Genomic DNA, 10654 nt, shown 5'->3' with positions numbered 1-10654 from the left:
AGCCCTCTCGTCCATGCCCTATGTGTGGTCTGGCTGGTCCCACCCTCGAGCTGAGCCTGGCATTCTGTGAAGCCAATGTGGTCCAAAGAACACGCCTGGGAGACGTGCAGGGCGAGTGTGGGGGTGAAGAGGTGCTCGTGAGAGTATGTGTGTCTGTGGGTGGACACGACTGTGACTTTAAGCGCCGTATTCTCACACACACCGCTCTGCTGTCAGCATCCTCGCTGACCACACACGGAAACACACGATCCTATCGACTTTAATAGATGCCCTGGCAGACTGGGGCTATGATAACAGAGGCTTGGGAACTCTGAGACTCTGGCTGTTTTTTCAGCTTTCACCCATCCTTGTGAACTGGGTCGAGGTCGGGTTTAAGGGGAAAAGTGCTAAACGCCAGCACAGCGATCCCGGGCGTTGTAGTCCGTGGTCTGGGACCGGCGGCAAGAGGAGTTCACACGGCGACCGAGCGGTTCCTTCCCACCTCAGCAGACTGGGAGCTGCTTCTGCCCAGCTTGTGAAATCGAAGCGGGAGCTGACCCACCACTGGAATGAAAATTCGAACCCAGGCGACCGTTTGGTCTTCAGGATGACTCTGCGGCTCTCCTGACTGCCTGTGGCAGCAGTAAGAAGTCTGCTCCCAGTGAGAGCGCAGAACCTTGACTGATAAGAGGGACAGGTGGAGAGTTTCAAAAATCTTACAGGAAAACCTCCTCCTAGAGAGTTATGACTGGGGTGACATGGGCTTGCTAAGTGAGAACACCGAGGTTTGGTTTGGGGGGGCGTGGCACTAGGTCAGCATCAGACTGTGCTGGGTGTGTGACAGTCACCTACTATCCCGTCCCTCTGTGAAGAGTGGCTTTCAAAGCATTTGGCCAGGGACTCATCAGAAAACTGCTCTCTCTCATTTGTATCTCAGCGGAACAGTTCACGGCTCTCTGTTCTCCCTAGAAATATGGTGTGTGTGGGGGGGACCCAGACCCTTAGAAATCAAAGCCATATGCATACCATATTAAAAAAAAAAAACCACCCAGGCCATTCCGTTATTGCTGACCATAGGAATTCAGTATTTATAATTTACATTCTTTCCCATACTTCGCTGTTTTTCAGAAGTGAAGAGCAGAGGTTTATGGCCTCACCAGATCATAAATCAGATTCCTGAGGGTACAGGGAGCTGCTTTAGGCTGAGGAACTGCCTTCTGACAGTTTGCAGAATGCGTCAAAACATCAGGAAAAGAACCCAAACAGAGATGGGACCTGCTTCAAGGAACGACATCCTGACTCATTTGAGGCCATACAAAGGGCTGATGAGGCCAGAGTCCGTCTCCTCATATGACACTAGTTATTCCCTCCATCCAGCACGCAACCAGCCAAAATCACACGGGAAGCCAACATGTGGACAGAAGCTGGGCGTTCAGCCACCCCTAACACAGCGAGCACCTGAGAGAGGAGTCGCACTATCGCCTTCCAGGGCGAGGGCAGACAAGGGCCTGGGCTCCCCCATTTGAGCAGGCTTCTCACTGTCCACATGTGTGCCATGGATGCTGGCTGGAAGCAAGGTGGCGGCAAGTCTGTGGAGGCTCTGGTCTGGCAATGGGGCGTGAGACCTGTGCACAAGAATTGAGTCCAGGAGCTTGAGTGGAAGAAAGAGCATTAGGCTCTGTGCTGATCCGACAGCCTCTAATGCCTGTGTACTCCTTCCCTGAGCTTCATGACCCCAGAACATGGGGCTACCACCACCAAACTCACTGATTTCAAAAAGAACACACTACATACATACACCTGAACCCACAGGGCAGGTGAGGGGCGGTTTCAGGGACGCCCTTTTCTCCTGGAATTGAAAATGCCATCCTGGTGTCAGTCACGAGCAAAGCCAGCTGAGCGCTACTGCGGCCCTAGGAAGATTCAGGGGAGCAAGGGGGGTCCTAACAGCCTCGCCCAGAGGTCTTTCCAAGGTTTCCAGTCCTCTGAAAGCCTGTCTGGAAGATATGTTAGCAGTGGCCCATGAAACTCATCCCCTTGCTCCTGATCTGGATTTTGTCCACTCCAAAACTAGGTAGAGGATTCTAAACATTTTGAAAGCTGGAGATCCTTCTTAAGCCCTTCCTGGGTTGCAACCGTAAAATACCTAATCAGTCCACGACGTGTGCAGTCAGATTGACGAGAACGAGCCAAAGCAGCCCTTTGTCAGGTGAGCGGGAATAGTTAAGGTTTATAGTCCAGGTTTTCCAGGATGGATTATTACATAAACCCTGCCTGCGATTTGACACCATAATTAAGGCTATTCTATGTATACTTTAGACATGAAAACACATTATTTTGGTTCTTTATTCTCAGATTTTTCTTTTCTTTTAAAGGCAAACAAACCTTATTTCCTGTGGTTTGTAGAATCACGAGTCTCCTTTCCTGAGCACCCTTCTACAACGGGGACACGGCCTATATGGAAACAACAGCATCTGAGGCCCAGGGGAGACAGCATTGCGGGTGGGGGTGGAGGCCAGGCAGATCTAAAAAAACCTTCCAGACACTGTGGGACATTATCGGTGCCCACAACTTGCAGGCCCTCTGAACATGTTTTCAGAGCCTTCCAATCACAAAGAAAAAAATAATTACTACCCAGGGCACAAGAGGTTCACATGTAGCCCAGAATGGCAAAGGAGGCTGGTGGTTGGCTGCATCAGCTATGAAAGCAAAACTCTTGAGCAAATTCTATTTTCTTGAATGATGTTCCTGTCCTCACTGGGTTTATGAGAAGGGGATGGATTTGCCAATGCTCTTCTCCTTGCTCTAAGAGGACAAGAATGCTGGGGACCTTGGAGTCCCTTTGCCAACACTGTAAGTAGGAAGCCTGCCTGTCACCCATCCCTCCAGCCAGCCAGGTGTGCTGTACATAGAGACCGATTTCCAACCAGAGGATCGTGACGTGTAATAAAAGCTAAGGTTAGTCATGGGAGGCCTTGGAGCTACTTGGACCTGTTACAGATCCTTAATGGTGTGAGACTTTAACAACAGATATTTTCTTATAGAACAGGCCGCTTCAAAATCTACCCAACAAAGCTACAAGAAAGGGAATGTCAAGATAGACAAAGTCACAGATGAGTTTCTGAACTGGAATAAAGGCAGTTTTAGTGAACAGGAGACAAGGAAGATTTTTTACAATTCAGCATCCAACAAACCAAAAAAACCCACAAAAAACAAAACACCACACGCAACTATTTTTCTCCTTCTTTGGATGACATTCATAAATGATTCCTCTGAATTCACAGAAGAGAGGAAAGTAAAAATGCCGTTAAGTATTTATTGCACCAAAAATAATACCAATTAAAAATTTTTGTGACTTTCACCCGTGATAGTCCTAGCATCAGGTTTAGAATAAAATGTGATCAAGGAAATGTAAAAATTCAACTACTACGGGCTAGCAACGAGACTCTGCAGCCCATCGGTCTTAGCCATGACTAACGTCGACCCTCGTGAAGCACCAAATCTCAAACATAACCCTTGCAAATGCACACACACATACGAAGGAAAGACATGCATTTATGATGAAACACTCACTGATGGACAGAAGGCTTGGCTCTCCTCACATCTTGATTTCAATCACATAGTGGGAAATGTACTGAGGATTACGATAGCCTGCCTGTGGGACTCCTGGTTTCTCTGACACTATCAATGAAGCCCAGCTGGTGAACACCGTGGTGGGCCCAGGAATTCCGCAGGAGGCGCTGGGCATAATTCAAAGAGCACACAAGTCAGACCCCCTGTGTTGAACGTGCTCACTTCAGTCCGGTTTTCAATGGTGAACGGGTAGCTCTATTCCACCCTGCGTTTAGCCTCCCCGCCGTAAGGGTCTGACCACGTGCACTCTTAGAAACAAACGAAACAATCCGGTGTCCGCTTCCAAAGGGAGATCCTGGACAAAGAGACTACCACTCAGAGATGCAGCTTCGGACGGGAGATCACTAGGGCTGAGCCTGCTGTGTTTGGGAAAGAATTTTATTTTATTTCTCCTGGGTGAGTACTTTACTCACGAGCTCACTATAGAAGAAGTTCTAGTGAAAATAAGGCTGGCATTTATGGGATGTCTTTTATCATCAAAATGCTTAACAGGTCAATGAAATGTCCTAGCATTGCTGTGGGAGCCGTTTGGCCATGTCTTCTACAAACGGTGAAAGCAGACAGAAGGAAAGCAGGGAAAGGCCATGGAAAGACCAAGAAGGACAAAAAGGAAAAGGTACCTAACACTCGGCACAATGCTACTTATGGAGAAAAAGACGTGAAACATTCTTTGCACATTATGTCCAAAACAATGGTGTCTTTTAAGAGGGCGGTTTGCAAATGGCGAATGTGAGATGATCTGCAATCGAATCGTTTCTGATATTAAATGATGCCTCTGGTCTATTTCCATCAATGTGAGGTCCATTTCCAAAGAAACAAGTAGAAAAGTAAGCCAAAGCCAGCAGTATGGTTTCTAGGAGGAATGGCAGCTGAGGCTCTGGCCAGTCACGGATAGCACTGGTTTTGTAACAACTGTGTCAAAGAGCTTTTACAGAAAGGGAGAAAAAGAAAATTTAAACTCAGAGAGCAGGGGGCACCTGGGTAGCTCAGTCGTTAAGCGTCTGCCTTCGGCTCAGGGCAGGATCCCGGAGTCCTGGGATTGAGCCCTGCATCAGGCTCCTCCGTTAGGAGCCTGCTTCTTCCTCTTGCACTCCCCCTGCTTGTGTTCCCTCTCTCGCTGGCTGTCTCTCTCTGTGTCAAATAAATAAATAAAATCTTAAAAAACAAAACTGAGAGAGCAGGCACAGACAGTACCTGAGGCCTTTGCTGGGATTTCAGACAAGGCCATGGAGAAACGGTCTCATGTGCACTTTGCTTTTCCCCCCCGCCCTCCTCTGGCCCCGGAGAAAGGAACGTGCCGCACCAGTTACTGAGCTATGAATCAGGAGCGTTCCAGTGCCAGGCCCAGCTCTCCTAGACAATGAACTTGGAAACACTCCAGGATGTGGGCCAGGCATAGGAAGGAGAGTCGAGGTAGACCACATAAGGATACTGTGATATACTCAGGCACTCGGTGCTCAGAAAAGCAGAAAGCATGAGGAAACGAAACAAACTCACTTGCAAGGAAACTTCGCGTTGTACCTATGCTTTAAAAACACCTCTTTGACGGGATATGAAAGTGTAGGTGGGTTTATCCAAGGAGCACCTCTGCTCTCTCAGCCCTTTCTGGGAAGGTCAGGGCTGTCGTGTGGACCACATGTGAATGCGGAGCGGGGTGGGGGGCGGGGAACCCATCACAGCCGACTCCCCCAGTCACCGTGCCCCTCCACTGGCAATGTGCCTGGCTGCTGAAGCAAGGCTGGGTGACGCTCTCACCCAAGTGGTCGCTGGAAGCCCAGGGCACAGGATGTGACCCCGGCTTTGCATGATTCATTTAACCCCTTCACCCCGGACTTCCTTTGCAGAGAAAGAAAAACATGACACTTCTAGGGTGAAAGATTTCCTTAAAGGGGGAAAAGACACGGAAAATTCTGCTCTGGGAAATGAAGGAACAACAGGATTTCTTCTGGCAGATTTAGATCTCTAAGCCAATCGGCTGAGGACTGGCCTCTTGCTCGAGGGAAAAAAATCCAACTCGGTGGGTGTAACCATCACCACATGAACACACCGACGATGTTGTTAATTTCCCGTGGATCACCCGGGGATCTGAGGAAACAGAACCTGTGTCCGTAAGCCCTCTAAGATACCTATGTTTCTTCCTCTCTCGTAGCACTGTATAAAGCACGTATGCATTCACATTATCCTAAAGTCACTTGAAGAATACGGTGATTGCTTACAAATGGTAAAAAATACCAACGCGATGCAAAGAAATGAGCACTTTACAGAGATTTGTCTTTGATGGCCTTTAACGTGAATTATTTTATTTAAAACAGGAATCCATCAGAGGTGGTGAACTATCAGGGTAAGTAAATGTTCTAGAGCATGGCACAGATGAAAGGTAATACTCACCAGCACCTCACATGGGACTAAAAGACAATGTCAGCCACACAGCGTGGGAGGAAAACCGACACAATGCAGAAGGCACCTGGCTGGGAGAGAAGCCCGGTGTGCGCTGCCCGCAAGGAGCTTCGCTTCTGTGCACTGTGGATACGTCAGGACAAACGACATCGGGAACGAACGGAACGGGTTCTAACCTGAAGCCCGCGAGCCTCTGTGGGTAGGGCATCTTTCCTCAGACCAGTTTCCACCCACCCTCGCGAGGTTTAAGGTCCTCAAGAGGGGATGTGTCTTCGAGAGAGTGACACCAACGTTCTCCCCCATTTTGTCTCCGGGAGAGAGAAGCGCCCTCTCCAGCTCAATTTCAGCAGTGGCTTCTAACTTAAAACCAAACACTAACAACGATAAAATAAAAGACAGAAGGGGGGCCTGGACTTAGACCAATCAGTCGAATGGGAGACACAGATTCAGAAAGAGAAAGACTGGTCACCAGTTTGCAGGTGCGCGAACAAATGCCTGTCTCAGGGACCCGAGGCCACAGTACAGGCAAGCGCAGCGCTGCCCTGGGGCGGCGGGAGGGAGCAGCTGTGCCTGCCCGCCAACGCTCCGCACTCCTACCAGTGACTGCAAGCCAAGTGCTGAAGTTGGAAGAGACCCCGAATTGGCAAAGGATCCCAGGCAGTAAGCTGCCTGGGGTGGCCGGGCCTGTGGGAAACAAGACTCACGCTCTCAAATAACGAACCCCGAGCCCCCTCTCCTCGTCCTGATGGCACTGCATGTTTGCCCTCCTCGCAGGGAGGTCCACACCATTCCATTTCCCCTCTCAGTTCTAGGCACTCTCTGGGACATCTGCGACGAGCCAGGCTCTTTTCATTTCTTTCCCACTCCGTTGGTGACTTTTGACTTGGAATGTCGATTCCTTCTTCTGGAAGAGTGGCTTTCGTTGTTGCCTGGATGCTTGGGTGGGCTGTCTTCAGAACCTGGCCAAAGGAATGAGAATATGCCCGTCACCGTGGCTATGCAGGGCTGCGGGCTCGCTCTTCAGATCTGCAGCTCTCCCTGCTTGCTCGGGCCACCCTGGGCCGGGCCTAAGTGCAGGCTCTTCTGCTGATACTTGCACTCCATCTAGTGGCCTCATGCATACACGAAGGCAAGGCCCGGAAACCCAGCACCGAGCTGGTATGGCCGGTGTATCCAAGCGGATGGAGGCGGGCTGTTCTAAAGAATTTTTACATTCTCGCTGTGTAAGATGGACTGTGTTCACGGTGATGCGCTCCAGAAGGGAGAGGACAAATGAAATCAAAGCACAAGGGGCCAGGTGTCGGGTCTACTCTTCCAACCAAGGGAGGCATCACCTAGATTTCCATGCCTTGACCCATTTACACACTAGAGTTTCTACATCCCCAAACTGAAAGGGTTCCTGACTCTACAAAATTAAAGATACTATGCCCTCTATCATTTGATCCAGACAGCAGCGTTAAAAACCAGGCCCCTGCTGCTCATGACAGCTCTGGAGCCTCCCACTGAGGATGCCACACACCTTCGAGATGCTCACGGTCTGCAGGGACAGCATCATCTGTCACACTTATTATTTGTTTGAGACCTCAGAGAAAAACTTCCACATCAGTGGGATGCTGAGCAACCAGCAGGTGTCAGCCAGGTGGGGGGGGGGCTTCCAGGTAGTGGGGTGTAAGGCTTGGGGGAGAAGCACGACTGCCTGGCATCTGGCTGGCTCTGCCCTGAGGCTGAGCACATGGCCACCCTCCAGCCCAGCAGTCAAGCCACACAGTTCTCTGCTCCAGGGCTCAGATCCAGGCCCTCCACCCAAGACAGCCACGAAAAACATAAAAAGTTCCCTGAGTTTTGGTCTCCATTGCAAGGGCCATTTGGCTTAGTCCAAGAGATTCTTCAACCACTCTGAAGTTTGTTTTTTTTTTTTAAACTATTTTGTCTACCTTTCATTTAAACAGATCTCTACCACTGCCTACTTCCTGCAGTCTTTTCAATGGAGAAGGGCTTAGAAGTGCCCAGAATCAATCCGTGAGGAGATGGTTCTGAATGATGGAACCCCAGGGAACCCCTCTGCCCACTAGTATCAGCATTCCAAAACAGGGTGCCCATCAACTCCTTGATTCAGGAGTCTCAGAAAGGGCGCCTGGCCACTCAGCAGAGAGCATTCTCGCCTCTTCCCTGGAAAGCACTCTGAAAAGCCTGACCCCCAGAAAACTCGAGAAAGCAATGCCAACAGTAGTGCTTTCCTCTCCCTGGGCCCATGGTTTCTCTGAGCAATTCTGTGAGCTCAAATTCATGGTCTCCAGCATTCATAATTCTCTCCGTTCAGCCAAGCCCTCCAATCAGCTCACGAGAACTGACAAGACCTTACTGTCCAGCGGAGCCTCTTTGGTATCATTCCACAAGCCTAATTCCTTAAAATAGCCAGGTGGCCCCAAATCTTTCCAAAAGGCTCAAGATCCCTGGCTCCCCTATTGAAATCTCTCTCATACTGGTCTGTCTCTTGAATCAATATAATTAAATCAACCTGCCTCTTCTGGGGGACCTCTCCTCCTGGTAAGTAATTCTTCCTAACCCTTTTCACTCATGACAAAAGCCAGGAGGAAGAACATTCCCATCAGGGCGCCCGAGACGGCTGCAGGCCTCGTGACATTCTCCCGTCTCAGAAAAGGCAGAACCACATGGCGCCTCTTCTTATGAGGCAAGTTTCTTGGGCAGATCTGGCCAGTACTTTGCAGGTTTCATGAACAGGTAACGGATGACATGTGATGAGGAGGTCTGAGAGCCTTCAGGGCGTACGTTTATCAACATTCAGAGGATAAATATTGATTGCAAATCTCGTTACTGGGCCTCAGGAGGAAGAGAGCCCAATAAAGTTTTAAACAGTGAGTGAGAGAGAGATACCTTTTGAGCCTTTCCCATGAGACCAGGAGATGTCTGGACTGTACGTGCCATCTTCACACTCTGAGTACGTCTGGGGAGAGAGGCAAACTTAGTGATGGAGTTTCAAGTGCTCCCCGGGGTGGGGGGAGCAGGGCCAGCAAGTGAGGCTGCCCCGCCCCTGCGTCACCAGCAAGTGGCAGAAACTCCTCACGCTTCTGCTCCTCAGCTATAAAACCACCACCCTCTCCCAGGGGCTACAGCATCAATCTTCTAGAAAGTACCGTCAGTTCCTCAGACTTAGGGTATGAATCAAGGACGAAAGCCGTATTTTACTTAAGAAGATACTACACTTTGCGTAGACTACCAACACAGCGCAGCGCTTTCAGCCCGCTCACGTCCGTTTCCTAACCGTAACCCCTGTGTCTTCTACGAGGCGGGCAGGGCAGGTGTTTTGTGAGCAGGGAGCCCAAGGCTGGGTCACAAGGAGGCCCGCACAACGTACAAGGGCCGGGAAGAAAACCCAGCCTTTCAAAAACCAGTCCAGGCCTCTCTGTGCAATGTTATTTTTAAACAGACACGTAACTGGGTTTTAAACCCCTTTACAAAAGGAGGATAAAAATAGTGACCTAGTGAGCAGGGCACACACAAGCATGGGCAGCCACTGATCGGGGACGAATCCTGAGCTGGTTACGTTTCTACGGTAGCCAAGACTGGAGCCGCGAGCTCAGTGTTGGCCATGCCATGTTCTCAGATGAACACCCCCTGCTAAAGCTCCAAGCAGGGTGTGATCATTTTAAAGAGGGACCAACTCTGCCTTCCCTTCCATACCTTTTCTCGGTGACCATAGTGCTCTGCATACCAAACCATACCATAGAGACACAGGAAGGTGGTGAAAGCCTGGAAGAGAAAAACAAGTACATTTCATACACAACGTTGCACCAAAAAATCCCATTTCCCAGGATTTCAGGGTTTCGATAGTAACACACGCGAGATAGCTCGATGCGGTTTTGCCATCTCTCCTAGGACACTGGTTACACATTGGCAGAGATGGACCCCGGGACACGAGTGTGTGTGTGTGTGTGTGTGTGTGTGAGTGAGCGGGGGAGGTCATCCCCCAAAGCTCCGGACAAGAGTTACGATGAGACCCTCGTGACTACTTATGACGCCGATAATCAGAACGCAAGATCATTTTTCGATGGCGGATAAGGTGGAATGCGTTGTCTGCACAGGTTTGCAGGTTTTCCTTGAGAGACGTATAGGATTTCCTATACTTTACATCTGGTTCTCGGGGCCCATCCTCTGCCAACAGCACCGAGAAGTTACAAGGACTCCAGCGGTCAGCCTCTGTGGCGAAGAGGAGCTCTAAAGGAGAAAAGAGTTTCATGCGGTCTGGAATCACAGTGGTGGGCATCGAGGACTGACAACCCGGTGACTCTGCTTTCTCAACCCCTTTTTTGTCTCAGTGGCCCCACCCCAGCCCCAGTTCTGGTTGCTTTTGTTTTTCTTCTGTAAGTAGATAGGAAAATACAGAGGAAACAAAACCGCTTTGGAAGCAAGCCCCTGAGGGAAATGAGAAGGGAGTGCTCCGTGGGTACCCAGAGGCAGGGATAACTTCTACTTCCCCTGACAACTCCCCCACCCACCTTGCACCACACCCTAAATTATACTCTAATTTAAGCAAAGAATAGCATCTACGGAAATCCAAAATCTTCAAATGTGCCCAGACACTAAAAATCAGGGAAAAGTTTCTGGTTGTCTTGCTGGAGCACTG

The 10654-nt window shown here is 49.8% G+C and overlaps 1 protein-coding gene across 1 annotated transcript in view; it reads right to left on the bottom strand.

Annotated features, from left to right (window-relative positions):
* Positions 1-5890: 5890 nt before the first annotated feature.
* Positions 5891-10654, bottom strand: part of PTDSS1 (phosphatidylserine synthase 1) — a 62793-nt gene continuing 58029 nt past the window's right edge. The window contains exons 11-13 of the mRNA XM_008689188.2: positions 9712-9780; positions 8905-8974; positions 5891-6968 (exon numbers count right to left, since the gene is read on the bottom strand). Coding sequence (XP_008687410.2) covers positions 6859-6968; positions 8905-8974; positions 9712-9780 — 249 coding nt within the window. The 3' untranslated portion in view covers positions 5891-6858. The remainder of the gene's footprint in view (positions 6969-8904; positions 8975-9711; positions 9781-10654) is intronic.

Source organism: Ursus maritimus, unplaced genomic scaffold (assembly GCF_017311325.1).
Source record: "Ursus maritimus isolate PB19 unplaced genomic scaffold, ASM1731132v1 scaffold_9, whole genome shotgun sequence".
Taxonomy (NCBI): Eukaryota; Metazoa; Chordata; class Mammalia; order Carnivora; family Ursidae; genus Ursus; species Ursus maritimus.
The sequence above is the reverse complement of the archived record's forward strand: the minus strand, read 5'-3'. Positions and strand labels throughout refer to the sequence as shown.